Below are 13,425 nucleotides of genomic sequence, written 5' to 3' on the forward strand. Positions count from 1 at the left end.
CAGATTTATTCTTCTCTCATTGATTCGAATGCCTCATGTGGCGCGCTGCATGTTCAGACTGCGTCTGTGACCGGACATTTCATGCTCGCTGTTGGATTCGAGGGAAAGCAATGCTGCAGCCGAAGATTGACCTGTGCGATGCCTACTGTGAAACCAAGAAGGGTTTTCCATTTAGTAGAAAAAATGATATGTACAACGTGGTCTTAAGTCCTGATATTTGCAGTTTTTGTCTTCCATTGTGGAATAAACATGTATTTTGTGCATTGAATTATTTTGATTTGCGTGCATTTTCATAGAATTGGCACTCCATAGAATTTAGATTTTGGATTTAAAAAACAATGAATGCTTGTTTGAGTGAGGACCAAACACATGGCAGCTAGCACCCATTGGCTGCCCTCCGGTCTTCCTCTCACCACAACTTGCTCTGGTTCTCACTGAAACTCTTCACTCGTCATTTCCCTCCTGACGCCGTGGTACTGCCTACCTGCCAACTCCAGTCTGGGCTCCTGAATGGGTGATTTGTAAAGCTGTGTTCACCTCAACACTCCGGATTTTAGTCTGGGGGTGAGCTTGCCAGCTCTCTGAGCTGTCAGTTGAGTCTGTGTTTACCAACTAGCCGAAGGGGGGAAGTAGCAGCCATACTCAGCCATTTAACCCAGGCCAATTGGGAACCCGGCGCAGTTGAAATGAAACAGGACTGATGGTTATTATTGATTTGCGGATAGAGACGATGATAGTATTACACTGAAACAACATTTGTGTTGCGCTGTTTGAGGGGCCGTGTGTCTGTTCATGCTTTGAATCATTGCTTATCCATGCTGAATGACTGCAGCCATAGTGTACGGTCTGAATATATATCGGCTGGCATTTCTTCTGCTGTTTTTCAGCTATCCACAACATATTCTAAACCAGAAGTCTTCCTCTATCATACAGCATTTTTCACCTCCAAATCTCCATAGCCGCTGTTGTATTGTTTTCCTCCTGTTTAATACGAGTGGCTCCACTTCCTCATCTATATATGTTGTTCCCGGTAACGCTCCCTCGCTCCCCTCCCTCCTCCTCTCGCCCCCCTTCCCTCGCCCCGCGTCCGTAAACAAGCTGTGGTTTGTTTTGGGGGGGCTGGAGGTCGTTGATTTGTCTTCCTCGCGCCGTAGGTCAGCGAGGTCGCCATGGCCCCGGAAGCGTCAAGCTTGGAAAATGAGAATCCCCGCGCGGCCCCCCCGCTGGCGAGGCAGCAGCCCCCCCCCTGCTGGCCCTCACCGCCGCCCGCCCCCATGATTAATGCCCCCCCCGTCCAGCCACAAACCTTTCTGCCTCAGATAATGCCAGGCAGCAAGCACGCCTGACACTTTTAATGTATAATTAAGTAGAAAAAGTCAGCACCGGCTATGCAAATTTTTTAAAATGATAAATGACGGCGTACCGCGGCAGGGATTGATTTGGTGTAAATGAAACTAATTAAGGAAATGTCAAACATAATTAATAAAACAGGTTTAAGCTGCAAAACATTGTCAATTGAATGAATGAGGAGGCATTGGCTCCCATTGTTAAGGCTTTATTTAGGTCTTGTGTTTAGCTTGTTCCCTGCTCCAGAATGCTCTCTCCCCTGCTCACTTCATCCACCACCAATTCCCTGAGAGGGGGAAAATAAATTTGCTTGTCTCTCCGCTGACTGTAGAAATTAATTGCTGAAATCTTGTCCCATCCAAGTGTTACATTCACACGCAGGACATTAACATAACTAATTTGAAAGAGCCCAAATGACTGCATAATGGAGCTCCGTCACCATGCATGACAGTCGCTGGTCATACCAAATTAGCTCAGTTTTATAATTGAAAATATTTTCCCCTCTGCTCCAATTTTTACCCCCTTTTCCTCTTTTTTTCTCCTTTCCCCCTACTTCTTCCTCTTCCTCTTCTCCCCCTCTTCTTCCATAGCCCAACTCTTGACACCGGGAGCGGCGTTATCTCATACCCTTGCCCGCGCATTGCCACGATACCGCCGAAATGGGATTCATAATTTTGTACAAAAGGAGTGCTTGACCTATAATTAGGAGTGCTGCTGGGGAGGGGATAGGGGGGTGGTGGCGCATGCGTACATATGCTGGAGGCAGGGGGTGGGGGGGGGGGTGGCGGGTGCTGGGAGAGAGAGAGACTGGTGGTGGGTGGGGGGTGGGGGTGGAGGTGGGGGTGGGGTTGGAGGCAGGGTGTGTGCAACGGTAGCCGCGAAGTCCCATCCTTAGTCCTGGTAATGATGCCTGAGACCTTGTGGCCCTTGGGGAGCCCGAAGAATAATGGGACGTGCTATTTATATGAGGACGGAAAAAAACAAAAAAAACACAGGAAAGCAGGCCCACCGGCCGCCTGGGATGCTGCTAGTTGCCCCCGACGACAGTGCGGAGCAGGGGGGGGGGGGGGGGGGGGGTGGGGGGGGGGGGGTTACCGGGGGCCCGGTACAGCAGAGGCTGTGCAGCCGGCCCGCCGTAGCTGTCAGCTCCCCACCCCTGGCCATCAGTCCCATATGTCAGCCTGATGCAGCACGGCCCACCTCCTTGCCCCTCCACTGGCCCCCCTCTCCCTCCCCACTGACCCCCCCCCCCCCCCTGTCCTTGTCACAGAGAGAGGGAGAGAGTTTAGGTGGGGTGGCTGGGGCGGGGGCGGGGGCGGGTGGGGTTTTGCGCCGGAACATCTGCCGTTGTCAGGGGTAACGGAGCATCGTGAGGGAGACAAGGTGACTGAATGCAGGGGTCCTCACTCCAAGCTGTTGGGATACATGGATGTTTGGATAATATTGCACGGATGAACTGGGGTGTATGGACCTCCATCACAAAGGCGCCGCGAGGATTTCCTGGTGGATGCTTGTTGTATCTTACGTGAAGTGCCAGGTGTGGCTGGGGCCCCACTGCTGTCTGTCCTACCTGCACTGTGGGGAAGGAGACAGGCTAACTGAAGTAGTGTTGTTGTTTAAAGAAAATAAACTTTAGGGCTGAAAGAAGTACTGATAGTCGAATATTAATGACCCGTGCGCTTGGTTGTATTTGCTCTTGTATCGGCTGCAAATACACATTATTAAAATCTTACATTTTCTGTTTGGCAGCATAGCCCCAAAGCGCGACAAACTTTTTTGTTTTGTTTGGGGCTTAACAAACACTTATTCACCACACTCACATGCGAGATTTCGAAGGATTTAAAAAGAACCAAACAAAACACAGAACTCCAAAAACGATGATAGGAAACGACAGCAGCATCTGTCTTTCATCTGTCTTTATCCCACAGCATTTTCCTCATAACTATTTAATCATGCCGAGGTTCACTGCGAAGTTTGAGAGAGTAACTCAAACCCTGAACTCCTGAACAGTTTCTGGTCTTTGTTCCGGGAGGACGGCGATAGCAGCAAGCTCATGGGTACTTGTATACAATCAAACTCAGAGGCCGATAATGGCAGCCGTAGTAGTATGGAGGTTCTTTGAGCCCTGTCCACCCTCACATTTTAAGGATTTAGGTGTTAAACAGTGCAGTCCTTTAATCTACTTCCTTTCATTACGCAGTTTTCTTTTCCTTCTTATTTCTCTGACCAGAGGTGCCGTGTTAATTAGCAGTAACTCATAATGACTGTGCGGTCGGTCTGGTGGGCTATACGTTCAGAGTCGGGCTCAAGGATATAATTTCATGTAAATTATTACCACATGCGGTTCTGCAGGAGCACTTAAAAGCTCATAACACGCTCCTCACATTAGCTGCTGCCGGGGCTGGATTCACCGTGTGTCGTTGTGTTTATTGCAAGGTCTAGGGGGGAAGGTGGGGGGGATCAGAGGGAGGTACTCAGGGCTAGGTTAAGGCAGTACGCGGTTTTGTGGACGCTCCGTTGGCGCCAAAGTGTAAAAATCGATTTAATTTTTTAAAAGTTCTGCCTTGCAATGTTGCTTCCAAGTTCGAGGCCGTTAAATTCTGACCCGTGAATCCACGCTTCAAATGATGACATCGACATTTCCAACTCAACCGCATATGTTTTCTTTTATATCATACACTAAATCTACTGTAAACTAAAATCATCACACGGATTCTGGGTCATAGTTCTGGCGGAAAAAGCCTTTTAATTTTTCCAAGTTCCACTTGGCGCTTCCATTTCCTTTGATGCATTTATTTGCATGTGCTTCAAATTTGGTAACGAAACCTCAGCTCCGACAAACGTCTCCCAAAATGCCAAGGGTCACCAGTCAAACATATGCAGCACGGATTACAATTTATTACTCCGTATTTGCCTCATAATTTTTCTCTTTTGACAAGCTTAGGTAAATCATGTACCCTGCTCTATAATGTATGAGAGCTCGTCTGGCTTGATGAGCAAAGTCCATCGCTATTGGCTGTTACCCCAGTGCTGCTTTAGCTCCCTCAAGACCAATAAGGCTTGTCTCTGTGTTCCAACACGACTGGAAAATGACTGCGGGTACAGGTAGTGGTCCCGGTATTTATAGAAGGCATATGCAAATGGTTCAGTGTGTAGTTGGATTGTTAGAGCAGAGAGGTGACAGTTAAACACAAGTACATGTACAAAGTATGTACATTCTCTCTCTCTCTCTCTCTCTCTCTCTCTCTCTCTCTCTCTCTCTCTCTCTGAGACAAGTCTAATCAGTTAGGATGGCCTGCGCGGCTCGTTTCATTTGAATACAGCGCCATGGGCTGAGATCCACTAAGTCTCTCTCTCCCTCTCCTCCCCTCTCCTCTCTGCTCCTTTCACTTGTATATTATTCCTTCGTGCCTGAAGGCTCATTATTTTACAGCAGGGCGTGTGAGAGGTGGCCCCTGTCTCTGAACCCTCTGTCGATGCTGTATTAATCAAACTTCACACACAGAGGAGGACACTCCACACCCACTGTCGACCCAAACACTCACCGCTCACCTCCATACAAAAGACAAGGAGAATGATAATAAAATAACCCATGGAAGGATGCACTGCGGTATACAGTGTTGTTATGATGTGTGCTACATTTTCACATCAAGTTATTGACTTTTTATCGTAATCTTCTTTCTTTTCCTCCACCAGATGACAACAGGATCTTTGCCTGGGGCAATGGCACCAGTGGACAGTAAGTTGGTTTCCAAACTTTGGGAACACCTTTATCCTTTTTTCAAGCTTTCATACAGGTTATTAAATCAAATCTGTGTTGTTTTGTTAGTTTTATTAGATGTGTTTACCCACTGCATTATTAGTTAACCCAGAGCTGTGTAGAAGCATGCACAAGGTGCTAGCTTAAATAAATGACCTGACTGCGGATGGGAAAGAAGAGGACAAATTTGTATCGGGACGGATAAATAAACACAGGAGGGTGATTAGTTAATTTTTCCTGATCAGTTCTCTTCATTAATAATCATCCAGCCAGGGGCCAGTCTGGCTGTATTGACATCAGAGGCCCTGGGGCCTACAGTAGATGGCCATTAAGACGGTCCCTTAGTAATACCTGCATCATCTCTTACTCACATGTTGGCTCCCATCGGTCTCTTCAACCCTTCTCTGTCTCAACCCTTTTTCTTTCGTTTTTTCGTACGTTATTTCGTTCGTTCTTTATTCACTTCATTCATTCTTTCATTAGTTATTTATTTATTTTGTTCCATCCTCCATTTGGTTGTTTTTTCGTTTATACTTTCTGTACGTCTTTCTTTCCATCCTTTCTTTCCTTGTTTCTTTAAAAATTTCTTCCATTCATTCTTTCTCTCTTACTGTCTCTCCCCCTTCACCGTTCTTCTCATTTTCTTTACTATCGCTGTACTGAACCTGTAAGGGAAGAGGGGGTGCGTGGGGGAGATGGAGGGGGGTATGAAGAGCCTATGTGTTCGTTATGGGATCCTATAGTTTGAAGAGGAGCCTCCGGTCGGAGCACCGCGTAGACACCCACGTGCGGAGCAAGGGGTGAGCATTCTGGTTACGCAAGCGACTCTCTGATATCTGCAAACGCCTCTGCTCGCTCGCTCGCACCCCCCCCCTCCCGCACGCCCGCCCGCCTGCCTCACTGGAGGCGAGAGAGAGAGAGAGGGAGAGAGAGAGAGAACGGGAGAGGGGAAGAGTACGAGTGGTGCACCGTGGAAATCTAAACTGGCAAACTTTGTGATGGAAATAGCAGTGACCCCAGAGTGGTCCTGTCTGAGTTGAAGCATTGTTGTAATCAATACGGGCTCTCGCGGGGGACGGGGGGTGAAGACCTTTTGTTCCTCCCCCGTTGGTGAAAATAATGGAGAAGACATTTTTTTTCATTGTCGGGTTTGTTGTATGTTTATTTATTTATCCCTTCGACAGACACTATAGCAGCTATGGCTGGGGCATTGCGGGTTATGACGCTGGCTCGGTGGAAAACAAACAGCGAGATGAGGAGCATTGTCTCCACCAGCGAGCGGCAGAGGAGGAGATGCATTGGGGGGCTGCTGGGAGCTCACGGGGTCACAGGGCGTCGGCGGCGGTGGCGCCAGGCGTGGGCGGGGTTTGACCATGTCGTCTTGAAGCGAGGGGGCTTGAAGGTTCTTTGTTGCCCTCTCGCTGGGGAAGTGGATACAGGAAGCGCAATTGGTTGGAGACCCGGGTCTATAGGTAAACTCATTTGTCTCTCCAGGAAAATGGAATCGTGTTCAGTTGTTTTACTTTCCTGGAAGATGAGCCGACCCGAAAGAAAACTACTTAGTAGTTAGTAGTGTTAGTGTAGGACTACGGGAAAAGTAGTCTCGCAAAGCCAGACCAAACTACAGCAAGTAGAATGGTCTGGAGCCACGCTACCTCGAGCCGTCTATCCGTGGGGAAACTGGGCGGGCCTGTTTTATTTCTTTAAACCAATCACAATCGTCTAGGGCGGGGCTAAGCCCGGGAAGCAGCAGCGGTGTCCATGCAAAATAGTGCCGGGGGGGAAATTATTTTGACGGAACTTCTTGACGTTCAGAGGCTGTCAGAAATGGCTCAATCCCAAACGCCACAAAAAACCATTAACGATGTATGTCGCCTATGTGGAGATAATTTTATAGATAAAAAGAACAAACATCGTTTGATTCTTTGTCACGATGATTTCAAGCCACCATACACTTTGGCCCACGGGACCTATAAAAACGAACGACGTTTTAACATTTATATGTGGTTCTTGTAGAACACTACTAAAGAAATACCGTAGGAGCTATTGTGAAGTGGAACGGATCGGTTCATTGGTTAAATCCATGTCAAACGCTCATGCCGCTGTCAGAGTGAAACGATGCGCCAAATCCACACCAACCGGCGATAGTCATGACCGCAAACGCATCGTCCCCGGGGAGAATCCTGCCAGACGGAGTCTGGGCTTTTCCAAGGTAATGTCAAAATAGGCTATGTTGTGGTCCTACCATTGTAATGAAATCAGATAGTCAGTAATCAGTAATTACATTATATTAAAATTAAACAAGATTGGATGTCTAGTTCCACAAACAATTTCGAAAACTTGGTAACGCCAGCAACCGGAAGGGGAGGAGTCGCGGCCAAATCGGCCGCTAAGCAATAGACGCTGTCCACTTCCGTTCAGCCAGACTACGGGAAAAGTGATGTTGTGTACAAAGGGGTGTGTATACCAGTGATGTTGTCTACAAAGGGGGGTGTCTACCAGTATACCAAGGGACAATGATCAGTTGGCTGCTGTCATATATTAACCTTCAATTTTGTCTGAGGTTAATTATGAAAAATGAACAAACAAATAAATATATAAATGCAACAATTGATAGGAGACAGGAGGGTTTGTCCTAGCGTTTACCCTTACTATGCTGAACTAGTATAATTACCAGCCTTACTATGTTATACTAGTTACTTTTTAATCCTTACTATGCTTAACTAATATAGGTACCATTGATAACCCCTTACTATGCTGAACTAGTATAGTTACCTGATTACCCTTTTTATGCTGAACTAGTATAGTTACCAGCGTTTACCCTTACTATGCTAAACCAGTGTAGCTACCAGACTTTACCCTTACTATGCTGAACCAACATATTTACTAGTGCTTACCCTTACTATGCTGAACTAGTATAGTTACCAGTGTTTACCCTTACTATGCTGAACTAGAATAGTTACTAGTGCTTACCTTTACTGTTCTGCACCTATTATAGTTACCAGCGTTTTCCCTTACTATGCTGAACTAGAATAGTTACCTAGCGTTCATCTTTAGTATGTTGATTAGTCCAGGAACAGTGACTCTATGATCAACACCGACATAATATAATTTGATATTGACCTTTCATCGTTCAGGCTGGGCGATGGAGGGAAGACGGTTAAGGACCAACCGGTGGAAGTCATCTTGCCAAAGCAACAGGCAGGCTTAGGATGTGACCTACATGTGGGTGGAGTCTCTGTTGTGGGAGTAGCCTGTGGAAGCAGACATTCCTTCGTTTGGACCGACACTGGGCAGGCCTACAGCTTCGGGAACAACTTCTACGCTCAGCTTGGCTACGACTTCAAGAGGCCAGACTACAAGGAGAACCAGGTGCAGCCCTCTCATAAAGAAAATCCATTATTTGCCGTTACCAGTAGTAAAATGCAAAATAAAAATGTATGCAACCTTTCCCCTTTATACAACCGTCGATGTGACACAGCCAATCTCACAAGGCTACATCCTATCCCATTGATAAAGGTTGTAGATGACTGTGACAAATACTGAAGATACATTTCAACATGTATTATGGCTGTACCTCCCTAGTAAACATTCCTCTCACATGCATGCCTGCTTACCTTTGCTTGTAATGTATTCACTACCAAGGTCATAACCGGAGAAAACACAGTACATACAAATTAGTAGCGGCACCTTCCTCCAAGTCCACAATGACACAGTGATACATTGTGATGTCTTATTTTATGAATTCGTTCTGTGTGTGTGCATGTGCGCAAGCGTGAGCGTGTGTGTGTGTGTGTGTGTGTGTGTGTGTGTAAGAGAGGGAGAGAGAAAGAGAGAGAGGTTGATGATGAGAGTGAGAGATGGAGAGAGAAAGGGAGAGAGAGAGAGAGAGAGAGAGAGAGAGAGAGAGAGAGAGAGAGAGAGAGAGAGAGAGAGAGAGAGAGAGAGAGAGAGAGAGAGAGAGAGAGAGAGAGAGAGAGAGAGGGTGATGATGAGAGAGAGAGAGAGAGAGAGAGAGAGAGAGAGAGGGTGATGATGAGAGAGAGAGAGAGAGAGAGAGAGAGAGAGAGAGAGAGAGAGAGAGAGAGAGAGAGACATGGGGGCGTAAGGCTGGCAGGGCTGTATGATGGATCCCTCAAGGGCTTGGATGGCTCTCTGCTAGTTGTCTCTCTATCTCTGTCCTTACATGCCGCCCCACACCAGTCGCAGGCTGTTGAACCATTCCAATCCGAAATTAAGTGCTGTGGAATTGAAATTGGCTCTCTTGTGAAGTGTTCCACTTGCATTGGGAGCTTAATTTTGCCTACTCATATATTATTTGATTCAGTCCCCCCCCCCCCCCCCCCCCCCGCCACCACCACCAAGCCCCTCGCTCGCCCTCTGCAGCATCCCACACCCCCTCCTCGTTCTCCTCATGCAAAATAAGTCAATTTACACCAATGTGACTAGTGTCTAGGTGAATGATTGCCTCTCAGCAAAGTGTGTGTGTGTGTGTGTCTGTGTGTGTGTGTGAGTGTGTGTGTGTTTGTGTGTGTTTGTCTGTGTATGTGTGTGTGAGAGAGGCTGAGAGAGGTACGGAGACAAGGGTGAAAATATGCCAATTATACGTTGTCTCAGGTTCTTTCATTTAATGGAAAGATCCTTTCCACCCTTTTATTCATTGAAAGAAAAACACGCCATGGAAACTAATGAATGATTGCAAAAAAGATCAGATAATTCCAGTGTCTGTGCTAGTGTCATTCACTTTAATATTCATCGACCTGATTTCGTATTCTTGTCTGATTCGAATATTTGAATGCTGTCTCGTCGTACAACTTATGGCATGATAAAAAATATATATGTATTTTCGAAAATATTAATATTATATCCAGTGTAGTGGACTATATGCCGTGAGGGAATTTGCCATGTATAATGCCTTACAGTTTTAACAAAGATATTTTACTGGCCCTTAAAACTATTCAGCCACACCTGGCAGTTGAAAGGAGAGAGAGAGAGAGAGAGAGAGAGAGAGAGAGAGAGAGAGAGAGAGAGAGAGAGAGAGAGAGAGAGAGAGAGAGAGAGAGAGAGAGAGAGAGAGAGAGAGAGAGAGAGAGAGAGAGAGAGAGAGAGAGAGAGAGAGAGAGAATGTCTTTCCACCCTTTACAGTATATTGATCTCTTGCTATACATCCTTTTATTCCTTCATTCCTCCCTTTGTGCATTTGTTCCATACGTCCAGACTGGGTTATCCACACCGCCTTAGGTGTCCCCTGAGGGCCCCCAACCAGACACAGACACACACACACACATACAAATTCACACACACACACACACACACACACACACACACACACACACACACACACACACACACACACACACACACACACACACACACACACACACAATAAGATACAGCTTTTTTTTGGTCTGTAAGGGAAGCTGTACGTTCAAACTGCCCCCCCTCCCCCCCCACCCCAAGGGCCTGTATTTCCCCTTCACTTGGACCTGATGGTGTTGGGAGATCTGAGAACCCCTTTCCCCCCCCCCCCCCCCCCCCCCCCCCTGCTCTGTCCCTGGTGATCAGGTGTGCTGTTCCGTTCACACCTGCAAGCCCTTTGTTCCACGCCCGCCGCGTCGCTCCACCTGCAGCCCAGTGGCCGTCCGACAGGACTTCTAATAAACGCTGTGGTTGACGTTATTTTAATGCCGCACTGCCGGGACGGAGAGAGTATACAGAAGAGAGCGTGCCTTTGTGTTTCTGTGTTTTTTTTTTCCTCCTATTGGTATTTCGCCCTTTCTCTCACTTTTTCACTGTTGAGAAAACTGTGCTTGACGAGGAGGGGTTCTGTTGCATAAATGTTCTTCGCCAGAGGGAGTCACGTGATCTTTTTAAAGGTCTGGGCTATGTTTTTCGGCGTGTGTACTTGTTGGTGTGTGTGGCGTGTTTCCGCTCCATAGGGCTCCGTTGTGAATCAGACCAGCTGAAGTGTATGTTTCCAACTGTCTGCAATCCACAGACATGAAAGCTAACAGCAAAACCCACCAACCAAGCAAGCGAGCTACTTCAAGTAATCATGAAAACAGAGCATGTGTGTGTGCGTGTATGTATATTTGTACATGTATGTGTGTGTGTGTGTGTGTGTGTGTGTGTGCGTGTGTGTGTGTGTGTGTGTGTGTGTGTGCGTGTATGTATATTTGTACATGTATGTGTGTGTGTGTGTGTATGTGTGTGTTTGTTTGTGTGTGTACGTGTGTGCGTGCATGTGTGGTTTGTGTGTGTACGTATATGTGTGTGTGTGTGTGCGTGTATGTATATGCGTACGTGTGTGTGTGTGTGTGTGTGTCTACGTATACATGTGTGTGTTTGTGCGTGTACATGTGTGTGCGTGTGGACGTGCACGCGTGTGTGGACGTGTACGCGTGTGTGCGTGTGTACGTGTACGCGTTGTGTTTCGCATGCCGCCGCTCCAGCGCACGCCCGCATCCCCGCGTTCAGCCTGGCTGAGCACAACTTGTTTGAATGTCATATTTATTCCAATGTTTTGTCAGAAAATTAACTTGCCGCGAGTTTCGCGGCGGCGCCGAGCATATGGCCGCGGCTCTCTGGAGATGACAGCCTAGCGGAGCGGGAGCTCACCGCCGCTAACGCTAACGCTAGCGCTAGCGCCGCCGCTGCCCCGCTCCTAGCGGCAGATGCTCTGGGCTCCTCCGCGATTAAGTGGAGATCATCACTGTTTTCTTTGAGCACCGCTGTGCCTTGTACTCTGAAGTGTTCTGTTAATCACTGCCTGCCTGCCTGCCTGCTTTCCACGTGAGCTGCCAAAGCCCTCATTAAGTTTGGATTTCGCACACTCGCCCCGCGCTAGCTCGTGTGCCCACGCCGGCGCGCTCGTCGGTTAGCGCGACGGTCGATCTGAGCGTTTGTTGCCGCGTGTTTGCTGGAGGGATCTGAAAAGTACGAAAAAAGTATGAAGAACAAGTAAAAATAAAAAAGTATGCTTTTCCTTTTTTTCGCTCCACGGCTGAAAGTCGGGAGAGGGTTTTATTTTCCTCTCTCCCGGCCCTGAGACGCGTAGGCTCTCGCCTGCCCTCCTCACAAGTATTGTGTGCAAATAAATAAAGTGTAGAACTGTGCCTCTCTTTGTGTCAGTGTTCTCTCTTCCTGCTGAGGCAGCCTGTGTTGGAGTTTAACCTGAAGCGCTGGGAGCCTGCCTCTCACTCTACTGTGGGCCTCTCAGGAGAGGGAGAGAGAGAGAGAGAGTGATGCTCCTTCTACACTCATCTATTCAGCTTCATCAGCGCCTCCTTCTCCTCCTCCACTTCCTCCTAGCGCTGCGTGCTATTAGCAAAACACTGCTACTCAGACTAACAGCTCTCTGTGAAGAGAGAGACGATTCCTTCTTTTTTTGCGTGTGTAAGTGAGTGTGTGTCGGTGTTCGTGAATAGGAGGGGGATTTTACATTTCTCAAATGCCCGTCCTTTTGTTTGCCTTTGAGCATAGTAGGATTGCTTACGTACGTTACGGTTCGCAAAATAGGCGATTTAAAAGACACACAAGAAATGTAATGCAGGCGCAAGTTAGCGAATGCAGGTGTGCGCTTACACACACCCACCCACACACACACACACACACACACACACATCTTTTTGCATTCTCACACACGCAGACGCTAGCCCCAATATCGGAAATCCCTCATGTTGTGTCCCGTGTGCGTTTCCCCCCAACACAAGCCAACATCTACTGCGATTGTCTGGCAGGGAGACGCGCTGTAACCCTGATTGATCTTGATCTCTAACACAAATAATAATGTGATTACTGGCTTTTCTCCGGCTGCCGTATCACTTGAGTGGAAAATATCATTATACATTTCCTTTCATGTTAATCGTCTTGCTTCGGAGTACACCTTGGTGCGCCACGGGCCTCGCTAATGCCTCCTTTCTTCCTAAAGAAAAAGAAAAATCCAAAATATCCTATTTGCAGCACACCCCCACACACACATATTGCTTAGCTCTATAAAACACATTCTGCTCCAATCAAAGGCCTGGCTTCACTGCTCGATGCAGTGATCATTCCCCTACAATGGCACCGCGGTATTACGCTGCTTTTTGAATGCATTTGCATTGCAAAGCAATACGACACACCTTGTAAACACACAAGCTGATCCCCTTTCAGCGCAGGTTGGATTTCTCAGATAAATCTTTGGGAAATATATCCCTGTGCCTTCTTTTACTCTCATTATGCAGACACACAGAGGCACAGAGACACACAGAGGCACAGAGACACACACGTCCAGACACACAAGCACACACACATATACAAACACACACACGCAGTAT

General features: G+C 47.4%; 1 protein-coding gene across 1 annotated transcript in view; it reads left to right on the top strand.

The window, feature by feature from the left end:
• The first annotated feature begins 5,836 nt into the window (after positions 1–5,836).
• The window catches only part of LOC130384297 (probable E3 ubiquitin-protein ligase HERC3), a 75,880-nt gene continuing 68,291 nt past the window's right edge, over positions 5,837–13,425 (top strand). Inside the window, exons 1-2 of the mRNA XM_056592420.1 lie at positions 5,837–5,907; positions 8,245–8,479. Of these exons, the coding sequence (XP_056448395.1) occupies positions 5,837–5,907; positions 8,245–8,479 (306 nt within the window). The remainder of the gene's footprint in view (positions 5,908–8,244; positions 8,480–13,425) is intronic.

The sequence above is a fragment of the Gadus chalcogrammus genome, chromosome 6 (assembly GCF_026213295.1).
Source record: "Gadus chalcogrammus isolate NIFS_2021 chromosome 6, NIFS_Gcha_1.0, whole genome shotgun sequence".
In the NCBI taxonomy this organism is placed as follows: Eukaryota; Metazoa; Chordata; class Actinopteri; order Gadiformes; family Gadidae; genus Gadus; species Gadus chalcogrammus.